We start from the raw sequence: 24,170 nt of genomic DNA, 5'->3' as shown, positions 1-24,170 counted from the left end.
TTAAAGAAGAGCCTTATTTTATTACTTTTACTATTAATAAAGTCAAAAAATAAAAATATTTTGCTATAAAACATTAAGTTTGTTGGACCAATTATAAGAAAATTTAAAGTACCTAAAAAGGTATAGATCTACCATATTTGGAGCAATTGATTGGATTAGATGCAAAAACAATCTGAAATCCCACAAATCGCATTTGCTGGAGAATCTACGAGCGCGTATATTCGATACGAGCGCGTATAAAAGCTACGAGTACGGAGTTATAAATGCTGCCATTTACCACAGTGTTTCGTTCTTCCTTTTTCTTTTTCTTTCTATTCGGAGTGTAAATTGTGAAAATGATGTATTTCTGTGTATAAAATTAATCTCATAATTGAATACATCTTCCTTTTACTCTCATTTTTATAGAAATGGACGTCGAAAATTCTACAGAGCCAGTTCAAGTAAAACCTTGTAGTGAACCATTCTTTACACTCAGAAGAGATGAGCTACTGGCTGAAAAAGTGCTCTCGTTTTGCCGTGGTGACCAAAGAAGGCGAAGAAGCAGAGAAAGACTGGAATTGGATTCGCGATTTCTTAAACACCTTGGATACCAAGGCAGGAATTCTATCCACAGATGCAGTCAAAAGCAGATACATAGAGCTTGTCGACGAATACAAGGAGACACATGACCGTGAGGTTGCTAAAAGAGGTTATTTTGAGCCTCGGTCTATATTCGAAGGATTCCTTGAGGCCCTTATGATCGAGGTATTTTTTTCTCTTTTCTTTTGACAGGTATATACTGTAAAATATGAAGGTTGTTTAATTAACTTTTATGTATTGATATATAAGGACGAAAAAATGAAAGAAGAAGAAAGGAATCCCGAATTCAAGAAGAAAAGACAGGCAATTAGAAAACATTGTAAAGCCAGATCTAGAGAACTGTTGGACAGAATGGCGGCAACCGGGTCAATGTCATTAAGAGGCGATGATTATGAAGAAGCAATATATGACGAGTCGAAAAGAAAAGAAGAAGAAAAGAAGAAGGAAAAGGAGGAATACAAATTGCTTCGTTCCAAGTTTGACTCTGCCAGTCCTGACAAGAAAGATGGTACTGCCTCTGCTTGCGTGGAAGATGTCAAAAAAATAAGGAGCATGATATGTAGGGCTTTTGAAGATGAATTGGTTGCCACTTTCAGTCGCTATGACCTAACAGGAGCGAGTAAGGCTGAGAGAAAGGCCATCTTTAGTGAAATGGATGAATTAAAGGAGAGCTTACAGGAAATTGAAGGGTCGGTATGTAAGGCTCTGGGGACCATAGATAAATGTCAAAGTATTCTCTCGAAAAGACTGTCAAGATAGGTATGCCTTTAATATATCTTTAACCAAATACAAAGAAGCTAGTCTTCTTATCTTATGTACTTCTTTTATTTTGGCTTACAACAAATTCACCAATAAAACAAGGAATTTTACTATAAAGCATTTTGCATATGGGGAACTAGTATCATATAAGTATAGATACATATATATGCACTTTTTGAGATTTGTGAAAGTTAATTTAACCAATGTTAAATAAAAGCATGTATATATATTACAGGTAGAAATCTAAGGCCATATATCCATAATCCTTATCAATCTTGTAACATCTGTTACCCGGAGTATTAAAATACCCTTATTTTTTCTTGCAGTGACTGTACACACGCACAGGTAAAGAGAGAGGACATGAGTGACTTTGCAATATACAGTATTAAAATTACATAATATATTTCTTTCCTTTTTGTCTCTCTCTCTCTCTGCTTTTATTTCCAGAGTATTTAATGACAACCCTTACGTGGAACGAAACACACACTCTTAATGTACAACATAAATACTGTTATTGCGGTCAAGACCGAAATCTATTAGAGATTTGTCTCCAATGCAAATGTAAGACATTGAAGAAGATTACTACAAAAAAGTAGAGTAAAGAAATAAATAAACAACTATTAGAATTCAACTTGATGTCTTTATTGGGGTCTTTTTTTCTTCTTCTTTTAAAACAAAAAAAAACAAAAATTTGCTCTAAAACCAGAATCCTATAATACATGCACAAATGATATATATAAATCAATACAATTGTAAAAAAAAAAATGTAATATATATATATATATATATATATATACATGTATATAAAACGTTTACAGTTTGTCGCAATTGGTTTCATTCAAAGTGTACACAGGTCTCCAATCCCCCTGATTTATTGTTCACTACAAATTATAGCTTCACATGCCTGAATTGCAACAGCGAGAACAACCAAAAAGAAATCTTTGAACGAACCACGGCTGGTTGGAAAGATATCTGCTCCACAACAATTGCAAACCTCATTCTAGAAGATATCTTGGCTCATGTTGGCACAGATCGCCCAGAACTATTTGACAGCAAACATTCTCGCCTGATGGCTCAGTGGTACCCAGAACAATATTATTTTAACAAGAAAGAAATCATCCCATATGTTGACAAGCATTGGGATAGTATCTGTACAGAACGTATTCGTACTCCAACTTGGTAATAAATTCATTTGTTTCTTTTTTATAGATATATCTATATACATAAGCTAACGTTTTGATATAATTCTTTAAAAATAATAATTAAAGGTGGGCAACACTAGGAAGTTGCTTGTATTCTTCAAAGGAAACGTTTGTGGCGCGCGATGAACGACAACGATCGGCTGCTTCTGACTTTTGTTTGGCAGATGCTAATCTTTGGCACATTAGACCCATTCAAGTAAGTTTCTTTTCATAATCTACCCCAATATATATCTATATATGTATCTACCTACAAATATCGTTTTAATCATTGTTTTAATCATTTGATTTTAATTCATTATTTTTTTATTATAATTTTGTTATGAACATTATCATTATTACTATTACGATTGAAAACCAATCAACAAAAAAGGCAGCAACAAAACCAGTACAGATACCACGAATGACAAAGCAAAGAATGCGATCCGATTCAGATCAACGAGCGATTGCATCTACGGCATCCACATTATTACATCAATCAACTTCATCTTCATCTTCAGCATCCTTGGCAATCACCTCCCCTCCCTCTCAATCCTCACAGTCACAGTCACAATCACTCCAACTTCCTTCATCGCCTGCATTACGATCCGGAAGAGACGGTTCGAATGTCAAGTGGAGATCTGCCACGCCTACGCCGTCCCCAGGCTCAGCATCCCCGGTGCTGGGTGTCAAGACTGTACCGACCGTGTTCTCGTCCACCTCTACAGACCACCCGTGCAATCGATTTGGATTCAAGTACATGCCCTGCGAACAATCGTGTTTGCCACTGGTTGCGTACCAGCAGGCCGACAATGTGCTGGGTGGGTGCACGATCAGCATTGCCGACAAAAGTTCGTATGTGTCTGTGGCCAAGGACGGCCTGACTGTGACAACCGACCGAGGGTTCCGGATGTGCCGGGCCAATGTGGGTGTGAAAGAAGGCAATTGGTACTGGGAGGCAGTGATCCAGCGTGCAAACGGGAGTTCTGGTGCACAGGGTCCGCACGTGCGTGTGGGGTGGGCGCGTCGAGAGGCGTGCCTGAACGGGCCGGTTGGATACGACGCATACGGGTACGGATACCGCGACTTGACAGGCGACAAGCTGTTCTGCTCAAGGCCATCTCCGTATGGCGAGCCTTTTGCGACCGGAGATGTCATTGGTCTCTATATTTCTTTGCCACCACGCACCCACTTCAAGAGTCCGGCGCGCAAGAGAATCCCGATTGCGTACAAGGACCACCTCTGGTTTGAGGAAAAGGACTTTAGACAGTCAAAGGAGTATGAGGCCATGGCAGATCCTTTTAGATCGACCGACAAACCTCTCGATCCACCGCCGCGCACGATCCCCAAATCACACATCACGGTGTACAAGAACGGAGTTTGTCAGGGAGTAATGTTCGAGGACCTGTTTGACTTTGAGGACTTTGGAAGTCTGCCGGATATCATCATGGCTCGGCGCAACAAGCGGCGCAAGAAGCAAAAGAAGGAGACTGTGAATGGAATCCGAATGCGTATGGAAGAAGATGAATTTGATGGCGTGAGGGCGCAGCAGTGGACCGAGGACCCACCCCTTGAAGACGACGGTACACTTGGATATTATCCTGCCGTCAGTGTCTTCCAGGGCGGAATGGTGACCTGCAACTTTGGACCTGATTTCCAATACCCACCTTCACCCACAACCACTAAGGGCGAATTGTGGAAGCCGATGAGCCAACGCTATGATGAGTATATGGCCGAGGAGTGTGTGTGGGATCTGTTGGATGAAGTGTCAAGGTCATCTCGTAAAAAGGAAACACCAAGACAAAATAGATAGGCTCGGCCAATCACAGCCACAGATCTCGATAGAGTTTCCAAAATAAGCAAAACCCACACAATTCACTGTATTTATGATTAAATCGCCACTACTAAAATAAAAAATAAAAAAATAACGATTGACAAATAACAAGATACAAACCAAAGGAAAAAACAACTGAGACAAAAACCACACCATACAAACCATATACCTTTATAATATGTATAGTGACAGACAAGGCAATATGGTATGAGAAACATATAGGAACGGTTTTCATTATAAGAATTTGTAATATGTTTTTTTTTTAAAATAAAATATATACAGAAATATAAATAAAATACAATAAAATTTTTCCGATAGACAACATACATATTTTTTTTTAATTTTTTATTTATTTATTTTTTATTATTTTTTTTTGAAAATTATTTAATTTTTTTATTTAATTTTTTTTATTATTTTTTCACTTTCTTCTTTCTTTATTTTATTTTATTTTAAAAAAAATAGAAAAATGTCCACTGTTGAATTTGTCAACGAGAAGAACCTCCAGAAGGATCCCTTCACTGGCGAGATGATTTCCAAGTCGTAAGTATTACAAGGAAACAACACTGAAGAAGAAGAAAAAAGAAGAAGAAAGAAAGAAAGAAAGAAAGAAAAAAGGAGACGTTAAAGAAGTTCAAGTACGCGCAACCAAGAGTACTCAATTGATATTGATTGAATTTGTGGAATTCGTGTGGCTGTATGTTTATAAAGGGAAATCAAGCGTCGTACTAAGCAGCGCGAGAAGGAAGCTGCCAAGGCTGCCAAGGCCGCTGCGGCTCCTGTTGTCGAGAAGACCAAGAGTGCTGAGGAGGGTGAGGATGAATTGAACCCCAACCAGTACTTTGAGTTGCGTTCCAAGAGCATCCGCCACTTGCGCGAGACTCAGCAGCCCAACCCTTACCCCCACAAGTTCCAGGTCGAGTTGAGCTTGCCTGAGTTTATTGCCAAGTACAACGATATCCCCACTGGCGAGCGTCAGGACAACCAGATCGTGACTGTGTCAGGTCGTATCCACAACAAGCGTGCTGCTGGCGCCAAGTTGAGATTCTACGATCTCCACGGTGAGGGCGTCAAGATCCAGGTCATGGCTGCTGCTCAGGATGCCGAAGACGAGTCCAAGTACGCTGAGATCCACGACCTTTTGCGCCGTGGTGACATCGTTGGTGTACGTGGTGTACCCGGCAAAACCAAGCGCGGTGAGTTGTCCATCTTCCCTAAGTCTATTCTGTTGTTGTCTCCTTGTCTGCGCATGTTGCCCAAGGCAAACTACGGCTTCAAGGACCAGGAGCTCCGTTACCGCCAGCGCTGGATCGATTTGATCATGAACAACAACGTCCGCGACAAGTTCATCACCCGTGCTAAGATCATCTCTCACCTCCGTAAGTTCTTGGATACCCGTGGTTTCCTTGAAGTCGAGACACCCATGATGAACCAGATTGCCGGTGGTGCCACCGCCAAGCCCTTTGTCACCCACCACAATGACTTGAAGTTGGACATGTTCATGCGTATCGCCCCTGAGCTCTACCTCAAGATGTTGACCGTCGGTGGTCTTGACAGAGTCTACGAAATCGGACGTCAGTTCCGTAACGAGTCCATCGATCTTACCCACAACCCCGAGTTCACCACCTGCGAGTTCTACATGGCCTACGCCGATATGTACGACTTGATGAACATGACCGAAGAGTTGTTGTCCGGCATGGTCAAGGCCCTGTTCGGATCGTACAAGGTTGAGTACCATCCCCAGGGTCCCACCGAGCCCGCTCTCGAGATCGATTTCACTCCTCCCTTCCGCCGTATGGACATGATCCAGACCCTTGAGGAGAAGCTCAATGTCACCTTCCCTGCCGGCGACAAGTTGCAGACCCCCGAAGGAACCAAGTTCCTTTCCGACCTCTGCATCAAGCACAACGTCGACTGCTCTGCTCCCCGCACCAGTGCCCGTCTCTTGGACAAGCTTGTCGGTGACTTCCTCGAGGTCTCTTGCATCAGCCCCACCTTCATCACTGGTCACCCCATGATGATGTCTCCTCTTGCCAAGAAGCATCGCGAGCGTGCCGGTCTCTGCGAGCGTTTCGAGCTCTTTGTTGCCACCAAGGAAGTCTGCAATGCCTACACCGAGTTGAACGATCCCTTTGACCAGCGCGAGCGTTTCGCCCAGCAGGCCTCGGACAAGGATGCTGGTGATGACGAGGCTCAGATGATTGACGAGAACTTCTGTCAGGCTCTTGAGTATGGTCTGCCCCCCACTGGTGGTTGGGGTATGGGAATTGATCGTTTGACCATGTTCTTGACCAACTCCAACAACATCAAGGTAAATAATGTTTTTTATTTGAGTTATAGATGTAGCTGTAGTTATAGTTGGCAGAATGAGAATGAGCGCAGGACAAATACAAAGAGGAAGAGGGAATAGTCTATTGGCTTATCGCAAGAGGTGTTATATGTATGTCTGTGTTTTTGTTCTAAACATGATTTTTCTTAAAAATTCTATAGGAGGTCCTCCTCTTCCCTGCCATGAAGCCTGAAGAGAACTAATAAGTGAATTCCCCTCATAATATTATATTTCATTATTCTCTTTGTTACTCTCTCTCTCTCTCTATTACTCTATCTATCTTTTGATCTCTCATTATTCTCCCTTTTTTTTTGCCTTGTACTTTTCATTCCAAAAAACCAACATTCAAAAAATAAAAATGAAAATATACTCCTTTAATACAAACAATTATCATCAACATTAACCATTAAACAATACAATACATTACATTACATTACGCTACGTTACAATACACAGAAGATGATTTCTCTCTTTTTATGCCTCTTCTGATTCTACTGTATCGGCAGTTTTGGCAATAACCACAGTGCAAGGACAATTATGAGCACAGTAGTCGCTCACACTACCCAAGAAAGCACGCTTGATGGCACCCAATTGACGAGATCCCATAATCAGCACATCGGCCTTTGTTTCAATAACCTTGCGCACAATCTCACTCTTTGGGTCTCCGATCATCGACACTGCCTTGCAAGTAATCTTTTTGGAGACCAGTTCATGAGCAAACTCCCGTAGCATCTTGTGGCTTTCTTCGCGTCGGATATCTGGTACTTCTTGTCCACTACTGGTTGTGTTCATGTATGGAGCAGATGGAATATCAATAGGTCTGACATGAATAAGGACCACCTTTTTAAGTGTTTTCTTAGTGTGAGCCACAATCCTCTCATTATTTATTTTTCTAAAAAAAAAAAAAAGACTTACTAGATCTGATTCTGGGCGAATAAACTGTTTGACTGCCCAGTTGAGGACACTATGGCCTGACTTTTCTTCAATACAGACAAACACAACACGGTCAATATGTTGTCCTTCGGTGTCTAGTTCAGGGTGGTCTGAGTGAAGGGTCACGTCATGATGAGCTTCTGTTGCCATTTGGATAAATATGTGTTTATGCGTATGATTATGTAAATATGTATACAAATATACAAATATATATATATATATATAGAAGAGGTATAGAAAATGTATAGAAAATAAGAAGAAGAAGAAGCAGAAGCAGAAGCAGAAACGAAATTAAACTAAATTCAAATATTTAGTAGATATTTTATGGTTTCAGCTTGTATATTCACATGTACGCATTTATTGGATGATTTATTTATTTATTTATTTTATTATAAAATTAAAAGGTTAAAATCTCTAGACATCACTGTTTGTGTACTGTAACTGTAATTGTACTGTTGTATGCTGTAATGTACTGTATGAGTATTTTGTAAAGCTAAGACCCGTCTGCACCCGTTTTCTATAAAACAGTAAATCACTCTTTGTTACACTGCACTCCGCTACATATCCTCACTTTCTCTCTCTCTCTCTCTTTCTCCTTGTACTTCTCTATGAATCTCTTGTCCATTAATAAAATACTTTATATATATATATACATGGCAGACAAACCAATAATTTAATCAGTGAAAACGGATAATGTGAAAGGAATTAAAATGGAATCGAACAGAATAAACCCAGAATGTGATAAGCCACTCTTATCTATACCGTGTCTGTAATTAACAATTTTTTAGAATAGGGAATGAACAGACTATATAAATAAAAAAAAATATATATCAACTATTTTTTTCCCTTGCTTATTTGTTTGTTTATTTTATTTTAAATTTTCATCTAAAAAAAAATATGCTGTGGAGATCTTCTTTAGTGCAGTGCCGCCCGTTGCACACATATGTCCAGCGTGCGGTGTGGAACAAGGCCCACCTCAGAAAGCTTAAAAAGAATGAACTACTAGAACTAGCACAAGAACACAACATTGACCCCACAGGCACAAAGAACGAACTTATCAGTCGCCTGGCTGCGTTCAAGGACCCAAAGGTTGCTAGACACCCTGACGTTGTTCCTGACTCAACTTCCACAAAGCCGGCATCATCTACACCTACACCTACACCTACACCCACTCCATCCACTCCACCAACAACCCTGGAACCAATCGCCTCTACCCCAGCAGTCGAATCCACCCGAACCACCGAACCAGAGGACGAAGGCGATCTCGAGTGGGCCAAAGCGTTTGCATTGAGAGCATCCCAGCGTACCAGCAAACCAATCAGCAACAACGCCAAAAAGCTCCCTGCAAAACCTCATCCTTTGGCACCATCGCCGCCACCTCTCACCAAACCAGTCGAACAAGTTGAATTGGAAACACCCAAAGTCGAAACTGAACTCAAACCTGAGACCGACGAAAACGATGCGCCAGAGGATGTTAATGTTGCTTGGATGAAAGCCTTTGAACAAAAGGTTGGTACCCATGGAGCAAGAGGAGCACCCTCAACAAAATCAAAATCTTCGACCATCATGCCAGACAGTCTCAAAACTGTTGCTAATGAGACTCCGATCGAAAATCCAATTGATATTTCTGCATTGAAGCAGTCTTTGTCGTCATCAACAACATCATCAACTTCATCAACTTCATCAACACCACCATCAACACCACCTACTCCGCAATCAACACCGGTATCATCGCCATCTTCATCAACTCCATCTCCTCCCCCACCTTCACCAGAATCTCCATCAAATGTAGGAAAAGATTGGGCACCGGCCAGTAATCCTGCAGATCAAGGACAGGAAGATATGTTGAGAGAAATGTTGGAAATGGTTCAAAAGGACCAAGCTGAGGCTATTGCACGGGAAAATGCCGAAAGTGAATTACACCGTCAGACCAAAAAGAACAAAACAACCCAAACCAATAACAGTAATAGCTGCACTGAGATGTTGCGTGAGAAACATCAATCATCAAACTCTTCACACGAGTCTAATGCTGGAGAAACTAGCAGCCGTGATATGTGGATCAACGGAACCATTGGAGCAAGTGTGTTGGTCTGGTTGACAATGGGAGAAGATGGACTCAAAGAGCTGTTCAAATCCAAATCCAAATCCAATTAATGACAATCTTTATTATCAGCTTTCTTTTCTTTTCTTTTTTTGTTCTTTTCATATTAACTTTTTAGAAATATTCATATAAACGCCAGGCATTCTCTTGTTCTTCTTTATCCTTTATGTATATAAATATTTATATATTCATATATTTATACACCATCTCCCTGTCTCCATCTCTCTCTCTCTTTTAATACACTCTGCCTATTCATATATCATTATTAATAACCCATAGACAATATAATAATAATAATAATAATAATAAAGAAGGAGGGAAAGAGGTATAGTAAATAAAATAAAGGAACAATAAAGAGGGAGGCTATTCTTCATTTTTTAACTTTGATTTTGATTTTTGGGTTTGGGTTTGACCTTGGCCTTGACCTTGACTTTGACTTTGACTTTGGTTTTTGTTAATACCAAAATAATTATTAATAACCTTTATACTTTGTAGCAGTAGATTTTTCTTTTATTGCACAATACAATACACAAAGTACAGTAATAATAATAATAATTGTAGTAGTAGTAGTAGTAGTAGTAGTAGTAGTAATTAAATAATGAGGAGAAATAATAAAGAAAGAAGAGGAAGAATAGGAGAAAAAGAGAGGGGTATTATTATAAGCAAGTGCATTCAAGATATACAAGAAGAATATATATAAAAATAATAATAAGAAGAAGAAGAAGAGGTCGCGACTTATCTACACACACTAATGAACTAAAGAAGTAAAAATAAACCCCAAGAGTTCTTTAATATTCATTTGTTTTGTTTTTTTTTTTTTTTTTTTTTACTGGTTTTATTCATCTTCATCCACAGGTACATTGATGAATTCTTGGATATCTCTTGCCAATGATTTCTGTAACCTGTCTTTACCCAAACAACTTGGCATGAATGCTATATATAAAGTTATGAGCACAAAAAAAAATTTATAAAGGTGTGTAAAAATAAAGTCAAGTTAGTGATACATGTAAAGAAAAAAAATGTATGTTTTATATCTATATTTAATAGAATTGTTTCTAATCATCATTAAGTTTACCTGTAACACATTGTGAGTGACTCATTGATTTGTAGAATAGCATGCGAATGTCGACTTCAACGCGGCGTTCGGGTGACAAGACTTCTCCGAGGACGTTGTACATCTCCGCCGATTGTTCCTTTGGTACGGTGGTGTCAATTTCACCATGTATAAACAGAATCCTGGGCATAAAGTCAATCACTTCGGTCGAGGTAGCAAACAGTCCCTGACTGGATCTTATTAACTCGGTCGGCGAGTTTGCTCGATAGCCATCCACACTAGATCCCATTGCCCGTGCCATGGCTGATATCTTTTCCACTCCACGACTTGTTTCATGTTCAAGGTGAGTTTCAATGTTGTAAACACCCGCGAGTCTGATAAACATAGCACACACAAGAGAAAAAAAAATCAAAACGAATTACAGATAATAATCAAATGTCAAAAAAGAAAAAGAAAAATCACTTACAACAAGAGACCTTCGACTTGAGGTAAGAAATCATAGATGCTTCCATGAATAGGATGATGGCTGTGGTTATAAAGTGGCAGTGGTGGTGATGGTGGTGGTAATGAAGTTGTATGATGCGGTGGTGCCATCATCATAGGTTTGATAATTGATGATGGATCATGCTTTTCACTGATCAATGATGACATGTTGCTATTGCTGCTATTATTACTATTAATACTACTGGTATGGTTATGGCCGTGGCTATTATGATTCGCTGTTCTGTCACGAGCTGCTTCAGCATAGGATGCCTTGTCAACCAAATCGGTCAAGACAACCTGGGATACAAGATGTGCACCTGCACTGTGGCCCATGACATAGAGCAGTTCTGGATCTCCGTGGATTTCGGAAGCATGTTTGTAGGCCCACTTGATTGCCTGTCGAACGTCGGCATACATCTCGTCCACCATGACACGCGGGTATTTGCGATAGTCGGGCACAACAACCACATAGCCCATCTCTCGCAGCGTATTGGCCAGTGGGGTGTAGATGTATTTTGACCCAGATGACCATGACCCGCCATAGATGAATACAACGATTGGTGATTTCTTTTTATCGCCCAAAGGACTAGCACTAGGTGAGTAGACGTCGAGCTTACAGTCTGGATCAGCATCCGAATAAGTAATGTCCCGCCTAAAAATAAATAAATAAGATAATATAATATAAATTATTTTATATAAAAGGGTCCGAGATTAATATAGATAAAGAGATAAAGAACAATAAGCATTCTATGTAATGTAGTGTAATGTAGTATAGTGTAGTATATTAAATATAACATAATATATATTTATATTTATATCCTCGGGTCCTTTTATATGCATATATACATTTACATAATGACTATAGTTATTGTTGCCTTACTTTACAATGTGTTGGAATCTTTGGTTTCTCATGGTCCAGTAGCGCCAATAGATGAATGATACGATGATTGGGATCTCATAGATCCATCCGACAAGAAGATCGAGTATAATGAGGTTGATTTTGAGTACGCGTGAGGGATTATAAGGTAGATTGAATTCGACATGGGTCTGTGCGAGTTGGAGATATACTATCCAAGCAATTAAATACATGGCACCTAGACAAGAAACAATATGTGTATATATATGTTAATATTAATTCTTTTCTTAAAAGAAATAAATAAAAAGATAGATATAATATAAAAAAAGACTTCTTACCAACAATACATGCAATTAGTGGTAGGCATAGTACTGCACAGAGGACCATGACCGGCAAGAAGAACAATGAGGCCGACACAAAGATGGTTCGAGATTTAAATAGAGGCATTGCGTTTTTCCCATAGACCGACTTTTGTATCATTATTATTTAATAATATTTTAATATATTAAATATTATTTGTATTATTATTATTATTATTTAAGAAATAAATATTATAAATAATTCATATAATATATATATATATATAAAATATTATTTATATATTGATAATATTTGATTTACAAGATTTTTGATGAGTACTTTTGTATGTATTTACAGATATACAAATATATATATATATATATATATATATATATATATATATAGTTTATCTATTGGATAATTCGAAATATAGTTTTGGATTTGGATTTTCTTACATACAAATATTAAATATATAGCTATCAATATATATATATATATATATATAAAAGAGAAAGAGGAAAGAAAGGACGAGTGAAAGAAGAGAAAGAGAGAGAAGAAAAATATTAAAAATTAAAATTAAATATATATTTTATATACAACAATAATTATTATTGTAAAATTAAAATGTTAACAAATATATATATATATATTTCTTTAATATTCTTAAGATAGGCTTATGAATATGTCAAATAATAATAAAGAGTAAGAATAAAAAGAATAGCGTGTTTCTGCTTAAAATTTGTTATAAGAGAGAGAGAAAGAGAGAAGGAGAACAATCTGATACAAATACGATTATTTATTTATTTATTTATTTATTTATTTATTTATTTATTTATTTTGCAATATCCCTTTTTTGTGCCTGTGCTTGTGCTTCTCTTTCTTATTGTGTATTTTATGTCTTAAAAAGAAGGGGTGGAAAAGAGTGACGCTATTAAACTATCATGATTATCATGATTATTTAATATAGATATATTTATACGCAGGAATTATTTCTTTTATTTAAAATGTCTCTATTCACACCAAAATCACACACTTTACATAGATGTATCATTGTTGTTGTGTATACGCTTATGTCTATGTCTAGCTTGTATGTCTGTGCGCAAGATTATAAGAAATTGATCAAGCAATGGGTGCAAGACTTGGCTTTTATCTCTTTTCTTTTCTATTGCTTTCTTTCATTACTTCCTCCCTTTCTTCTTGTAGTACTTTATATATTTATTTATTTAGATTTCTTTAATCTAGTTTTATCTATCTATTGGCTTGTTTAGATCAATAAATGTCAAATAATTTAGGGTCATTTATTATATTTATTGGCTCGATAGTATTCAATAAATTCGTGTGGCTGGACTCAATTCGACTCGACTCAATTCACCTTTTATTCAATTACATTCAATTCAATTCAATTCAATTCAATTCAATTCAATTAGATTCAATTGAACCAGACCAAACTTTATATTATTTGCATATGTATAAATCTAATCTTGTTTTGGGAGTATTGGGTTGATTAGGAATCGCAAAAGTGGTGCCACCAATATCTCTATTAAATATACACATGTAGGATGTACAAGGGCCCCTTTATATTCACCCACAAAAGGAGGTCAATTGGGTATTTAACCTATCTATATACTCATCTACTTATCTATCTATCTATCTAATTATTTTCTTTCTTCATTTCTTTATTTAAAGACTTGGATATATATGTATCCATGGTTACAAATATTTTTCTATTTTTTGAATATTACTTTAATATCCAATCATACTAATTACACTCCTTTATCAAAGTACTTCTTTATCAAGCATCGTCTGACCACTCTGTGTTGTATTTAAAGATGTCAAACTATATATATACATGTACTCACATGTATATGTAATTTAATAATAGTAAATAATATATTTTTTTGTTTATTTATTCACTATTTTGAACTTGGATTTCTGATAGGTTTCTTTAACTCTACTTTTCTATCATAACATATTATGTGTATTTTTCACCCCCTTATTTCTTGTTTTTATTTTGTCTCTCTCTCTCTCTCTCTCTCTCTCTCTCTCTCCTCTCTCCTATTTCCTTGTGAAGAGATTTGATTTTCTGATAATCATGTGAAAGCAGTAGGATGAAATAGACTTTTTTTTATATAGAGATCTTTATTCGTTACAACCCTTTTTTTTTCTGGCTTGCTTTCTTGAACACAAGCATTCAATATACCCTTTATGGAATTATGCATTATCTTATTATAAAGCATGCACACAGATGTACATGTATGTATATATGTATATGTATATATCCATGCATATACATTGAGAGCTAACTAGATCAAAATATACAGATACAGAGATAGCAAATGGAGAGAGTGAAATTGTGTGTATGTCTGTGGCTTTATTAATATTCATGTCAAACCAACCAAGTTTCTTATTTATGTATATTTCTATCAATTCAAATTACAAATATAGTCTCCTTTCTCCCTTTCGCTTATTATCTATATAGATCCATACCTTGCTTTACCTTCTTTCTTTCTTTGTCTCTTACAAAATCAACCTTCCCTTTTTATTTCTTTGAGTTCTCCTTTATCAAATATTGATTTACAATACACAATATACATTATACGGTATTTAAGCCAAATCCTGTTTACAAATCAACATTTGTTCAGGAGAGATATCGAAAGATCAAGTTGCCTTTATGAAGATAATGGACATTTTTTTTGGTTGATTTAATTGACTAAACCCTATCTTATTTGATAGGCGTTTATATATATATATATATTTGTGTATAGTTGTGTGCTTACAGTCTAGTCTAGTCGAGTGTAATATGCAATAAGTACTATGAGTCTTTGTACTTTGACGGATTGTAATTATTTTATTTTATTTATTTATTGCTTTATTTATTACCTGTCCAAATCCAAACCAAAAACTCAAAACTCAAAACTCAAAACTCAAACCAAACAACCAAAACGCAACAACGCCATTTGGACGTCTCTTTCTGTCTTCATTTTCTTTTATTCTTTAATTTCTCTCTTTTAATTTTTTTAATAATTTATTTTAAATTCTATTTTATTTTTATATATATTTTTTTTTCTTTCTTTAATTAATTCATCTTCTTCCTCGTTCTTTGATTTGACCTGGAGACAACAACTATGGAACTCGAACAAAGTCTAGGTCAATTATTTGACCATCCTTCTCAGCTGAGACTTGTGAATGCAGCTGAACAGATTCGAGTATCCACAAATGTCGAGATGACCCTGACTGCCCTTACATTCCTTCGTCTCAAGGCAATGCAACTAGACACCGAAGCAAAGACAAAACTCAGCACCATCTATGCAGAGGGCCAAAAGGATGTCATCGAAAAGGATCAGGATGAAGCCGACCTGTGGTCCAGAAGTGTATTCGACAAACAGCTCAATCAGGCACTTGTCATCAGCACAGATGATCTCATCACAATCGGAAAACAACAGCCACCCAAGGTTGCCCTGTCGACCACGGCTCTTATCATGGCTGGTGCGGAACAAGGTGTGCCGACCCTTTGCTACCTGGCCGGTATTATGTTGACCAAGGGAGTCGGCTGCGTTCCTGACATCGACAGGGGTCTGGCATTCCTAGAACGCGCCGGTGAACAGAAGCAGCCAGACGCTGCCTACGAATTGGGCAGATTCTATAGCGACCGGTACAATTACTCACGTCCGGATCTCAAGCAGTCCCTGTACTGGTACCAGCGCGCTTACGAGAACGGTGACACCCGTGCCCTGGTCGATCTGGCCTATGGGTTCTCAGAGGGGGATCTTGGACACGACGTCCCACGTGATGACGATCGGGCGTTCAGGTACGCTGAACAGGGAGCCAAGACCGATGACAAGTACTGTCAATATATCTTGGGCCACCTCTATCTGAAAGGCCGTGGAGTCGTCCAGGACTCGGAGAAGGCTGTCCACTGGCTCAGTGCCTCAGCCGAACAGGGCTTTGCAGTAGCTCTCGAAGAAATCTCCGCTATTTATCTCAAGGGTCATGGCGATGTCCCAAAGAACTATCAGCTGGCACACGACTGGTGTCTCAAGGGTGTTTCGACAACAGCATATTGTCAGACTTCTCTAGGTGATATTTACCGAAACGGCTGGGGTGTGCAGCGGGATTACCAAAAGGCTTTCCAGTACTACCAGACAGCTGCTATCCAACCAGATTCACCGCACCACTATGCACAGCACATGCTTGGAGAAATGTAAGGATTCTTATTGGATTTGAATTTGGAATTGTAGAGTGGATTTGAGATTTGAGATTGAGATTGGATTTGGGAATGGAGTAGAATATGGTAGAGTGTGGGGTTGGAGGAAGATGGAATTGGTATGGTATCGGAAGTGCAAGTGAATAATTAAGTGGGTTTGGCTTGGTTTAGTTGGGTTGAGGGACGCCAATAATATTCTACATATATAAAAACCAATGGGAACAATTGGATTACAATGCATACATACATACATACATACATATTTTGTTTTTGATAAAAAGGTTCCTTAATGGTGAGGGTGTACCACAAGATCTGGCGGTTGCTAGGGAATGGTTCCAGATTGCGTCAGGACAAGGTTATGAACCATCCCGGCTCAAACTTCAGATCTTGGCTGCCACCAAGAGCATTGTGCCCGCTGAGAGCTCGCCAAGAAACTCATCCAGTCCAAACGGATCGACCCGATCCTCTTTGGCCGATATACCACCCACACCACAGCCTGTTCAAGAAAAGAGAAGCAGTCGATGGTCAATAGGTTTCTTTAACAAGAAGAAAACATCATCATAATAGTAACAGCAGCAACAATAAAAATAAAAATAAAAATAAAAATAATAAAAATAATAATACTAATACTAATCATAGTAGTAATTATAGTAAAGAATCTTAATATCTTAATATCAAAAAAAAAAAGCAACGCGATTTCTTTTCTTCTTCTTCATTAACCAATTATACATAAAAGCTGCATGCAATTCAATGTAATGCAATTCAAATTGATAAGTTGAAACACGGATAAAAAGAGACAAAATGATAGATATAATTATACGTTTCTTGTATATAAATCATACAAGTATATACAATCTACACAGATACACACACAAATGTATATATATATATTGCTGATTTCCTCTTTGATACTTTGAGCTTCAAGTGCTTATCTAACGTTTCATAAGTTTATTATTTGATCTGTTTGTGTTTGTATGTGTAGTGTGTGAAGTACAGGAAAAAAAATCTGAATATTAATAAAAAAGAACTACCAAGAAAAATAGACTACTCTTCATTATTAGTTTTTTTTTAAAAAAGTTTCATTGATCCGAATGAGTCTATTAATATGGTATGGACTATCACAAAGACTGGGATTAAATTCCTTCTTCTTTTGTTTCTTTAAAATCTTCGGACATAAAAGGCTGTTGTATTAAACCACGTTTCATGGCGATACTTGTACATTTAATATCTTCTTATCTTTATTAGAGTATATCTTTCTTATAACAGCAACAATAACAATAGTATAGTAGCAACCAATAAGATCAATTGTATCATATCATATCATATCATATCATATCGTATCTATAGAACTTATAACCTAATTTGACCTTTAATTTCTATATTATATACAAAGACACATACATAAAAGTAGTAAAATGAGTTTTGAAACAGCTTTGATTAGAAATCATTAGCACACGACCTTTATCTCGCAGAAACTTGAAATTCTCATTTTTCTTTGTGCTTAAATATTTAGAGAAAATCATTACGGGTATTTAAGAGAGTACTGGTTATTTTTATTTTTCTCTAATATATTCAATCGTATATATATTGCAAAAGATGTCCCGTTGGCAGATAACTTGGCTACTCCATAAAAAAAAAGGACAGATATAAGCTATACAGGATAGTGACTGACTCGCACACATATTGTAGACAGTTGCAACTTTCTTCTTTTTCTTAAAACAGTTCATATGTGAATGCTCGGTTTAACTTGTATATAATCATTAAATGTTAGCGCATCTAAAATAAAAGCGACAAAAAAGATAAGCATAGTAAAAGGCTGTTATCATAGAAGAAAAAGAAAATCGAGCAGAGCTTTAAGCCATCTAACACAAAGCTAGTTTGAATCTAGTTTCCCAAAACTAAAGGATTATCTCATAATTATAGTCTATCTATCCTACCAAGATATTCACATACAGACCCATATCAGTACTGAATAAAATTTTAAGATTCCGCCAAATCAAGGCATCACCATTACACTACTTTTTAGGGCAATGATATGAACATGCAAAAAAAGACCAAAAGGGAGAATTAAATATGATGTCACTTATAATTGGCCTTTGGGAGTGTTACTGACAAATTGAGCACTGATAAGACATGCAAAAGCAACCAAATTGAAGAATTAAACGTGATGTCACCTATAATTGACTTTTGGGAGTGTTACCAACAAATTGGTCACTGATAAGACATGCAAAAGTGAGCAAATTAGGGCAATGATATGGACATGCAAGAAAAATTAGGGTCGGACATGCAAAAGCAACCAAAAGGGAGAATTAAATGTGACGTCACTTGTAATTGGCCTTTGGGAGTGTTACTGACAAATTGAGCACTGATAAGACATGCAAAAGCAACCAAATTGAAGAATTAAATGTGACGTCACCTATAATTGACTTTTGGGAGGGCAATGATATGGACATGCAAGAAAAATTAGGGTTGGACATGCAAAACAAGACCAAAAGGGAGAATTAAACATGACGTCACTTGTAATTGGCCTTTGGGAGTGTTACTGACAAACTGAGCACTGATAAGACATGCAAAAGCAACCAAATTGAAGAATTAAACGTGACGTCACCTATAATTGACTTTTGGGAGTGTTACCAACAAATTGGACACTGATAAGACATGCAAAAGCAAGCAAATTGAAGAATTAGACGTGACGTCACATATAATTAGTTTTGCATGTTACATGCATTTTTTTTTTTGGGGGGATCAGATAAATTACCCTCCAGATTGCCAATTAAATCACTGCCCTTTTTTACTACAACGTCAGCGCATAATTTTTTTTGACATTTAACATGAGCAACATTAACAACATCAACAACACCAATGACTTTGTCATTGTTAGCGAGACATCGAAAAAGTACGATGCTGCCTTGACTGAGTTCAACTCAATTTTTCTTGTTGGAAGAGAATTCTCTTCAGCTGTAGCTGTTCGAGAAGCTGCCAAGGCATATGGTGTCAAGCATAACATTGCTCTCACTACTGAATATGCATCAAGCTCTTGCATCAAATTGATTTGCAAGCACTCTGGCGAATATAGAGATACCAGAAAAGCCGAGAAGGTTGCTTCCAAAACATCAGTTATGGGTGAAACTCTTCCTGGATGGGAGAGAAAGCACGAAAAAGACACGCAGAAGCATGGCTGCCCTTGCTTCATGCATGCCAACACCAAGAAGGGCGGAAAGCTCACTGTGCGCTCCCATGAGACAGAGCATAACCACTCCATCAAAGAAGACCGCAGAGCATATGTTATGCACCGCAAGCTCTTGCCTGAGGCAATGGCACTTGTGGTTAAGCATCTGGAGAACAATGACAATGTATCCACCATCTTCAACAGTTTGAAGATAAATGGATATACAAACATTGTTTGTCATGACATTGCTAATATAAAGCAACATTTCGGAAAATCGGAAAAAGGAAAGGAGATGTTTGACTTTATCACCACTCTGCAAGATCTTGACTTCCATGTCAGGTATTCTGTTGGTAATACAGAAGACAATCAAGTGAATATGGTCTTTTTTGTGCATCAGAATGCGATCAATGAGACACAAAGAATGCCTGAGACTGTCATTATTGATGCCACATATAAGACAAATAGTCATCGAATGACTTATGTCAACATTGTTGGTACTAGCAATGTGAGTGGAAACCCTCGTACCACTTTAAAGACGTATCCAATTGCCGGTGCTTGGGTAGAGCATGAGACAGAAGAAAATTATCTCTGGGTGCTTAGCTGTCTCCGCAATGCAGTCTGGCCTGATGACAACAACAACAACAACAACAACAACAACAACAACAACAACAACAACAACAACAACAACAACAACAACAGCAACAGCAGCAACAACAAACAAACAACACTTCTCCCAGATGTTTTTATCACGGACAATGAAAAAGCATTGAGAAATGCTATTACTCGAGTCTTTCCTGAGTCAAAGCAGTTGTTGTGCTATAAGCATATCAAAGACAACTTTAAAAAGCAATTGCTTTCGATGATGAAGGGAGATGAGAGTAGCAAAAAGAGAGACCTGTTAGATAAGCTGTCAGAATTCCTTGACTGAATTGCTTTAAAATGCATTACATATCAAGAAGTAAAAAACAAAACAAATGGATACCTTGAATTTGCAAAGGAAAATTGCAAATACCAGGGAAAAGCTGCTAGTGCTTTTCTTGAGAAGTATGTATAAATTTTTTAAATTTGATATAAACAGTATTTAACTATAAAAAATTGTGTTTTTTTAATATACGTTATCAGAAAAATGAAAGACAAGGAAAACTGGGTGAACATGTATGTTTACAAACATGCCCATTTTGGCAATTGCACGTCGGACCGTGCAGAAAGTGCCCATGCTTCTCTCAAGCATTCTCTTGGTACTTCTTTGGGTAAACTGAAGACAGTTACCCTTAAAGTAAAAAAGTAGTATGACAAGTTGGTAAGTTTGTTCTATACTATTTTATGCATTTATTGGTTATAATATATTTATAAATTGTACAGGTTGCAGATTGCAAGCATCAGCTAATGGTAGAAAGCCTTGGAGAAGGAACAAAAATTGTGTTCGATAAAGTCAATGCCGCCAGACTAAATGACATCTGTCTTAAAGTCTGTAGATTTGCAATGGATCAAATCAAATTAGAATTATCCAAATCCATTATACCCAAAAAACTAGCCAAAGAGTATAAATGCCTCATACAATACAACTACCTGCTTCCTTGTTACCACACACTTGCCAAATTCGATACCATCCCAATCTCCTGCATCTCAAGATGCTGGAGAAAAAACTATCTAGAAGGAGAAAGTAATATATATAATAATAGCAATAATTACGTGACGATTTTCTCATATAACATTTTATTATGTAGACCATTTAACTATCTAAAATGCAACCCCAGTACCCCCAAACATCAACAATATCAAACCAATAACCCCAAAATTCAACTATGCTCTTGAGCTTATTTGTGAACATTTCGCCAATGCTCAGAGTGAACAAGAACAAATCAATATATATCAATGGATAGAAAAAACTTTGAAATAAATTGACGCACAGAAACTCGAAAACCTTAAGGGCCCAACAGTAGTTGAAGCCATTAAAGGCCGACCAAAAAATACCAAGTGCAAGATGATTGCATTAGAGCATTGCATCAATACCAAAAAAGAAAAAATCACAAAAAAATTAAAACAGAAAAAGAACAAAAAAAGTAAGATTTTAATATTGTTTAGATTTAATTTACTAAATCTTTGCTTTGTTTTCTAGGCAAAAAATATCCTCAGCTAAAGAGCAAAAAGCCATAAAAAATATTATCAATCTTGGGTCACCATGCGATCCCACATTACTAACAAATCTCACAATTGCACCAAAACATATATCAACAATCTTTTCTCCTGAAGCAGACGGAAATTGTGGATACAGGGCAATAGCAATGGAAGTGTACCAGGACCAGGAGGAGTGGTCAAAAGTAAAAGACAAAATGCTAGAAACATTTTTAAAGCACCAAAACAACTACTACCACGGAAGAATGGAGCATGGCAATATGCCTGCATCCAATAACCCACTAATTCGCAGTCTCCAAGACAAGCGCTCACCTCTCCCCCAGCAACATTGGTTCAGTACAATCGACCATTCTCAACTTGTAGCCAATATATTTAGCAGAGCAGTGGCTGTATATTGGAATACTCCAATTGAAACAGGCGACTGTCTTTTTGTTCCATTTGCTACCTTGTCAGAAAAAGTGGAACCAATAATTATTATCTTAGATATAAATCACTTTCTTTTTGCCAAGCGCAAAAACACTTGAAATTTCTGCTAGCCAAAAATCAATCCCTTTCATAAAAGAATAATTCAAAAACATGGCCTTGAAGATTATTCTTTGATGTACTAACAATCAAGATATGGCTTTTAAACTAGAATTATCTTGAATTATACTAACTTTTCATATATATCTTTTTTAGATTTTTTTTTTACTTTTTAGATTCTATATTTATCTCTATTATTAATATTCCCTTCTGTTTCTATTCAATTTATTATTATCTTTCTATTTATCTGTATTTCTATATTTATCTTCTTTACAATCTTCTATTTTTATCTTTATATCTATCTTATTATCATTTTTTATATTTTTATAATCAATATTAATTTTCAAACATTTAATAAATATCAAGGCTGACCCCCCAAAAAAATGCGTGTAATATGCAAAACTAATTATATGTGATGGCATGTCTAATTCTTTGATTTGCTTGCTTTTGCATGTCTTATCAGTGTCCAATTTGTTGGTAACACTCCCAAAAGTCAATTATAGGTGACGTCACGTTTAATTCTTCAATTTGGTTGCTTTTGCATGTTTTATCAGTGCTCAATTTGTCAGTAACACTCCTAAAGGCCAATTACAAATGATGTCACATTTAATTCTCCCTTTTGGTTTTTTTTGCATGTCTGACCCTAATTTTTCTTGCATGTACATATAGATTCCCAATTACAAAGAATTCTGCAATGTCACCACACTGCCATACAACCAAAATTTTGTTTTGCACTGATAATTATTCCAACATTTCGTGTCAATCTGCCACGTGTGGTATGTAGTTGTGTGTAGAAGATGTACAAGAAAAGATAATTATATATAAAAAGAGGAATTGAAAAAAGGAATTGAGGGTTTGGGTTCGATATTAGATAAATTGAGGTAATAAAATAGTCTCTTTGTTACCAAATAGAATAGTTAAAGAAATTAAAAGGGAAACTAACACTAAGATAAGAGTGTAAATAATTTGAATGATTAGAAAAATAGTTAAACTAAATGAAGTGAAATAAATAATACTAATTCTAAAGAGTTACTTATGAGAAAAAAATGTTTAATAGAGTAAAGAATTTAGCTAAAGGGAAATTTACTATAGTAAATTTACTAAGAGATAAATAAAAAGAGAAATTGGGACAAAATAATAAAATAAAAGGAGATGATCAATCTTCTACAAAGACTTGACAAAAAAATGAAAGAAATTTCATGAGAAATCAGAGATAATAGACAGCATCTTGAAGAAAACTTGTATTGGAAAAATTTGACAGTTGTTTATTGATTGTGTTGTGAATGAGTATTGATTACTGCTGAATCTGAGAGTAAGACTGAAGGATAAAATAATATCCTCAGCTATTCCAGTCAAACAGATCTCCCTTTATGATATTATTTAATACACAGATCATTATACACATAATTGATTATTTATTATTAGCACCATGACATGGGATATACAAATACATATACATTATATATATGGCATCATTATATTTCATCTACATATTTCTTTTATTATACAAATACTTAATTGAGAGACTACAGCTACAACTATTTAATATTATGAAACATTACCCGAGTATCTGGGTCGGAATACTAAAATATTACCAATAGCATAAATGCTCTTCTTTACCAAAACTCTTGGACTGATCTGACTGAAGAAGTATTATATCAATTGGTCTTTCCGGATCTTTCCAGAAGAACAATACTCCTGGAAGATGACTTATTGTGATAAAGATTACTTAAGCA

The 24,170-nt window shown here is 36.5% G+C and overlaps 7 protein-coding genes across 7 annotated transcripts; 5 read left to right on the top strand and 2 right to left on the bottom strand.

The window, feature by feature from the left end:
* Positions 1-480: 480 nt before the first annotated feature.
* Positions 481-1,338, top strand: PHYBLDRAFT_65522 (hypothetical protein; the record flags this gene model as incomplete). The annotated part of the gene is made up of 2 exons (XM_018441476.1): positions 481-744; positions 829-1,338. 2 exons carry the CDS (start codon positions 481-483, stop codon positions 1,336-1,338), a joined length of 774 nt encoding a protein of 257 aa, XP_018290473.1.
* Positions 1,339-1,793: 455 nt separating this feature from the next.
* PHYBLDRAFT_187385 (hypothetical protein) lies at positions 1,794-4,459 on the top strand (the record flags this gene model as incomplete). Its single annotated transcript, XM_018439376.1, has 4 exons — positions 1,794-1,899; positions 2,157-2,517; positions 2,607-2,736; positions 2,911-4,459. The coding sequence occupies 4 exons, from the start codon at positions 1,794-1,796 to the stop codon at positions 4,327-4,329; spliced, it is 2,016 nt and encodes a 671-aa protein (XP_018290472.1). The 3' UTR covers positions 4,330-4,459.
* Positions 4,460-4,725: 266 nt separating this feature from the next.
* Positions 4,726-7,064, top strand: PHYBLDRAFT_125504 (hypothetical protein). Its single transcript, XM_018429046.1, has 3 exons — positions 4,726-4,890; positions 5,059-6,658; positions 6,838-7,064. Exons 1-3 carry the CDS (start codon positions 4,817-4,819, stop codon positions 6,877-6,879), a joined length of 1,716 nt encoding a protein of 571 aa, XP_018290471.1. The 5' UTR covers positions 4,726-4,816; the 3' UTR covers positions 6,880-7,064.
* Positions 7,065-7,084: 20 nt separating this feature from the next.
* On the bottom strand, positions 7,085-7,836 carry PHYBLDRAFT_159150 (hypothetical protein). Its single transcript, XM_018433925.1, has 2 exons — positions 7,592-7,836; positions 7,085-7,516 (listed from the first exon to the last, which is right to left on the bottom strand). Exons 1-2 carry the CDS (start codon positions 7,757-7,759, stop codon positions 7,151-7,153), a joined length of 534 nt encoding a protein of 177 aa, XP_018290470.1. The 5' UTR covers positions 7,760-7,836; the 3' UTR covers positions 7,085-7,150.
* A 2,709-nt stretch (positions 7,837-10,545) lies between these two features.
* On the bottom strand, positions 10,546-12,550 carry PHYBLDRAFT_146619 (hypothetical protein; the record flags this gene model as incomplete). Its single annotated transcript, XM_018431688.1, has 5 exons — positions 10,546-10,643; positions 10,786-11,138; positions 11,231-11,899; positions 12,128-12,341; positions 12,442-12,550. The coding sequence occupies 5 exons, from the start codon at positions 12,548-12,550 to the stop codon at positions 10,546-10,548; spliced, it is 1,443 nt and encodes a 480-aa protein (XP_018290469.1).
* Positions 12,551-15,512: 2,962 nt separating this feature from the next.
* On the top strand, positions 15,513-17,238 carry PHYBLDRAFT_39018 (hypothetical protein). Its single transcript, XM_018440117.1, has 2 exons — positions 15,513-16,604; positions 16,889-17,238. Exons 1-2 carry the CDS (start codon positions 15,529-15,531, stop codon positions 17,169-17,171), a joined length of 1,359 nt encoding a protein of 452 aa, XP_018290468.1. The 5' UTR covers positions 15,513-15,528; the 3' UTR covers positions 17,172-17,238.
* A 3,664-nt stretch (positions 17,239-20,902) lies between these two features.
* Positions 20,903-22,436, top strand: PHYBLDRAFT_146616 (hypothetical protein; the record flags this gene model as incomplete). The annotated part of the gene is made up of 4 exons (XM_018431687.1): positions 20,903-21,052; positions 21,139-21,439; positions 21,534-21,623; positions 21,913-22,436. 4 exons carry the CDS (start codon positions 20,903-20,905, stop codon positions 22,434-22,436), a joined length of 1,065 nt encoding a protein of 354 aa, XP_018290467.1.
* Between the last annotated feature and the right edge of the window lie 1,734 nt (positions 22,437-24,170).

Source organism: Phycomyces blakesleeanus (assembly GCF_001638985.1).
Source record: "Phycomyces blakesleeanus NRRL 1555(-) unplaced genomic scaffold PHYBLscaffold_13, whole genome shotgun sequence".
Lineage (NCBI taxonomy): Eukaryota > Fungi > Mucoromycota > Mucoromycetes > Mucorales > Phycomycetaceae > Phycomyces > Phycomyces blakesleeanus.
This window is presented reverse-complemented; position numbering and strand designations above follow the sequence as displayed.

Excerpts from the sequence above, each read along its gene's own strand:
- PHYBLDRAFT_39018 (XM_018440117.1), top strand. The coding sequence starts at position 15,529 with ATGGAACTCGAACAAAGTCTAGGTCAATTATTTGACCATCCTTCTCAG. Across the intron at positions 16,605-16,888 it reads CAGCACATGCTTGGAGAAAT|GTTCCTTAATGGTGAGGGTG; the intron begins GTAAGGATTCTT and ends TTTGATAAAAAG.
- PHYBLDRAFT_125504 (XM_018429046.1), top strand. The coding sequence starts at position 4,817 with ATGTCCACTGTTGAATTTGTCAACGAGAAGAACCTCCAGAAGGATCCC. Across the intron at positions 4,891-5,058 it reads GGCGAGATGATTTCCAAGTC|GGAAATCAAGCGTCGTACTA; the intron begins GTAAGTATTACA and ends ATGTTTATAAAG. Across the intron at positions 6,659-6,837 it reads CCAACTCCAACAACATCAAG|GAGGTCCTCCTCTTCCCTGC; the intron begins GTAAATAATGTT and ends AAAATTCTATAG.
- PHYBLDRAFT_159150 (XM_018433925.1), bottom strand. The coding sequence starts at position 7,759 with ATGGCAACAGAAGCTCATCATGACGTGACCCTTCACTCAGACCACCCT. Across the intron at positions 7,517-7,591 it reads TTCGCCCAGAATCAGATCTA|GTGGTCCTTATTCATGTCAG; the intron begins GTAAGTCTTTTT and ends ACACTTAAAAAG.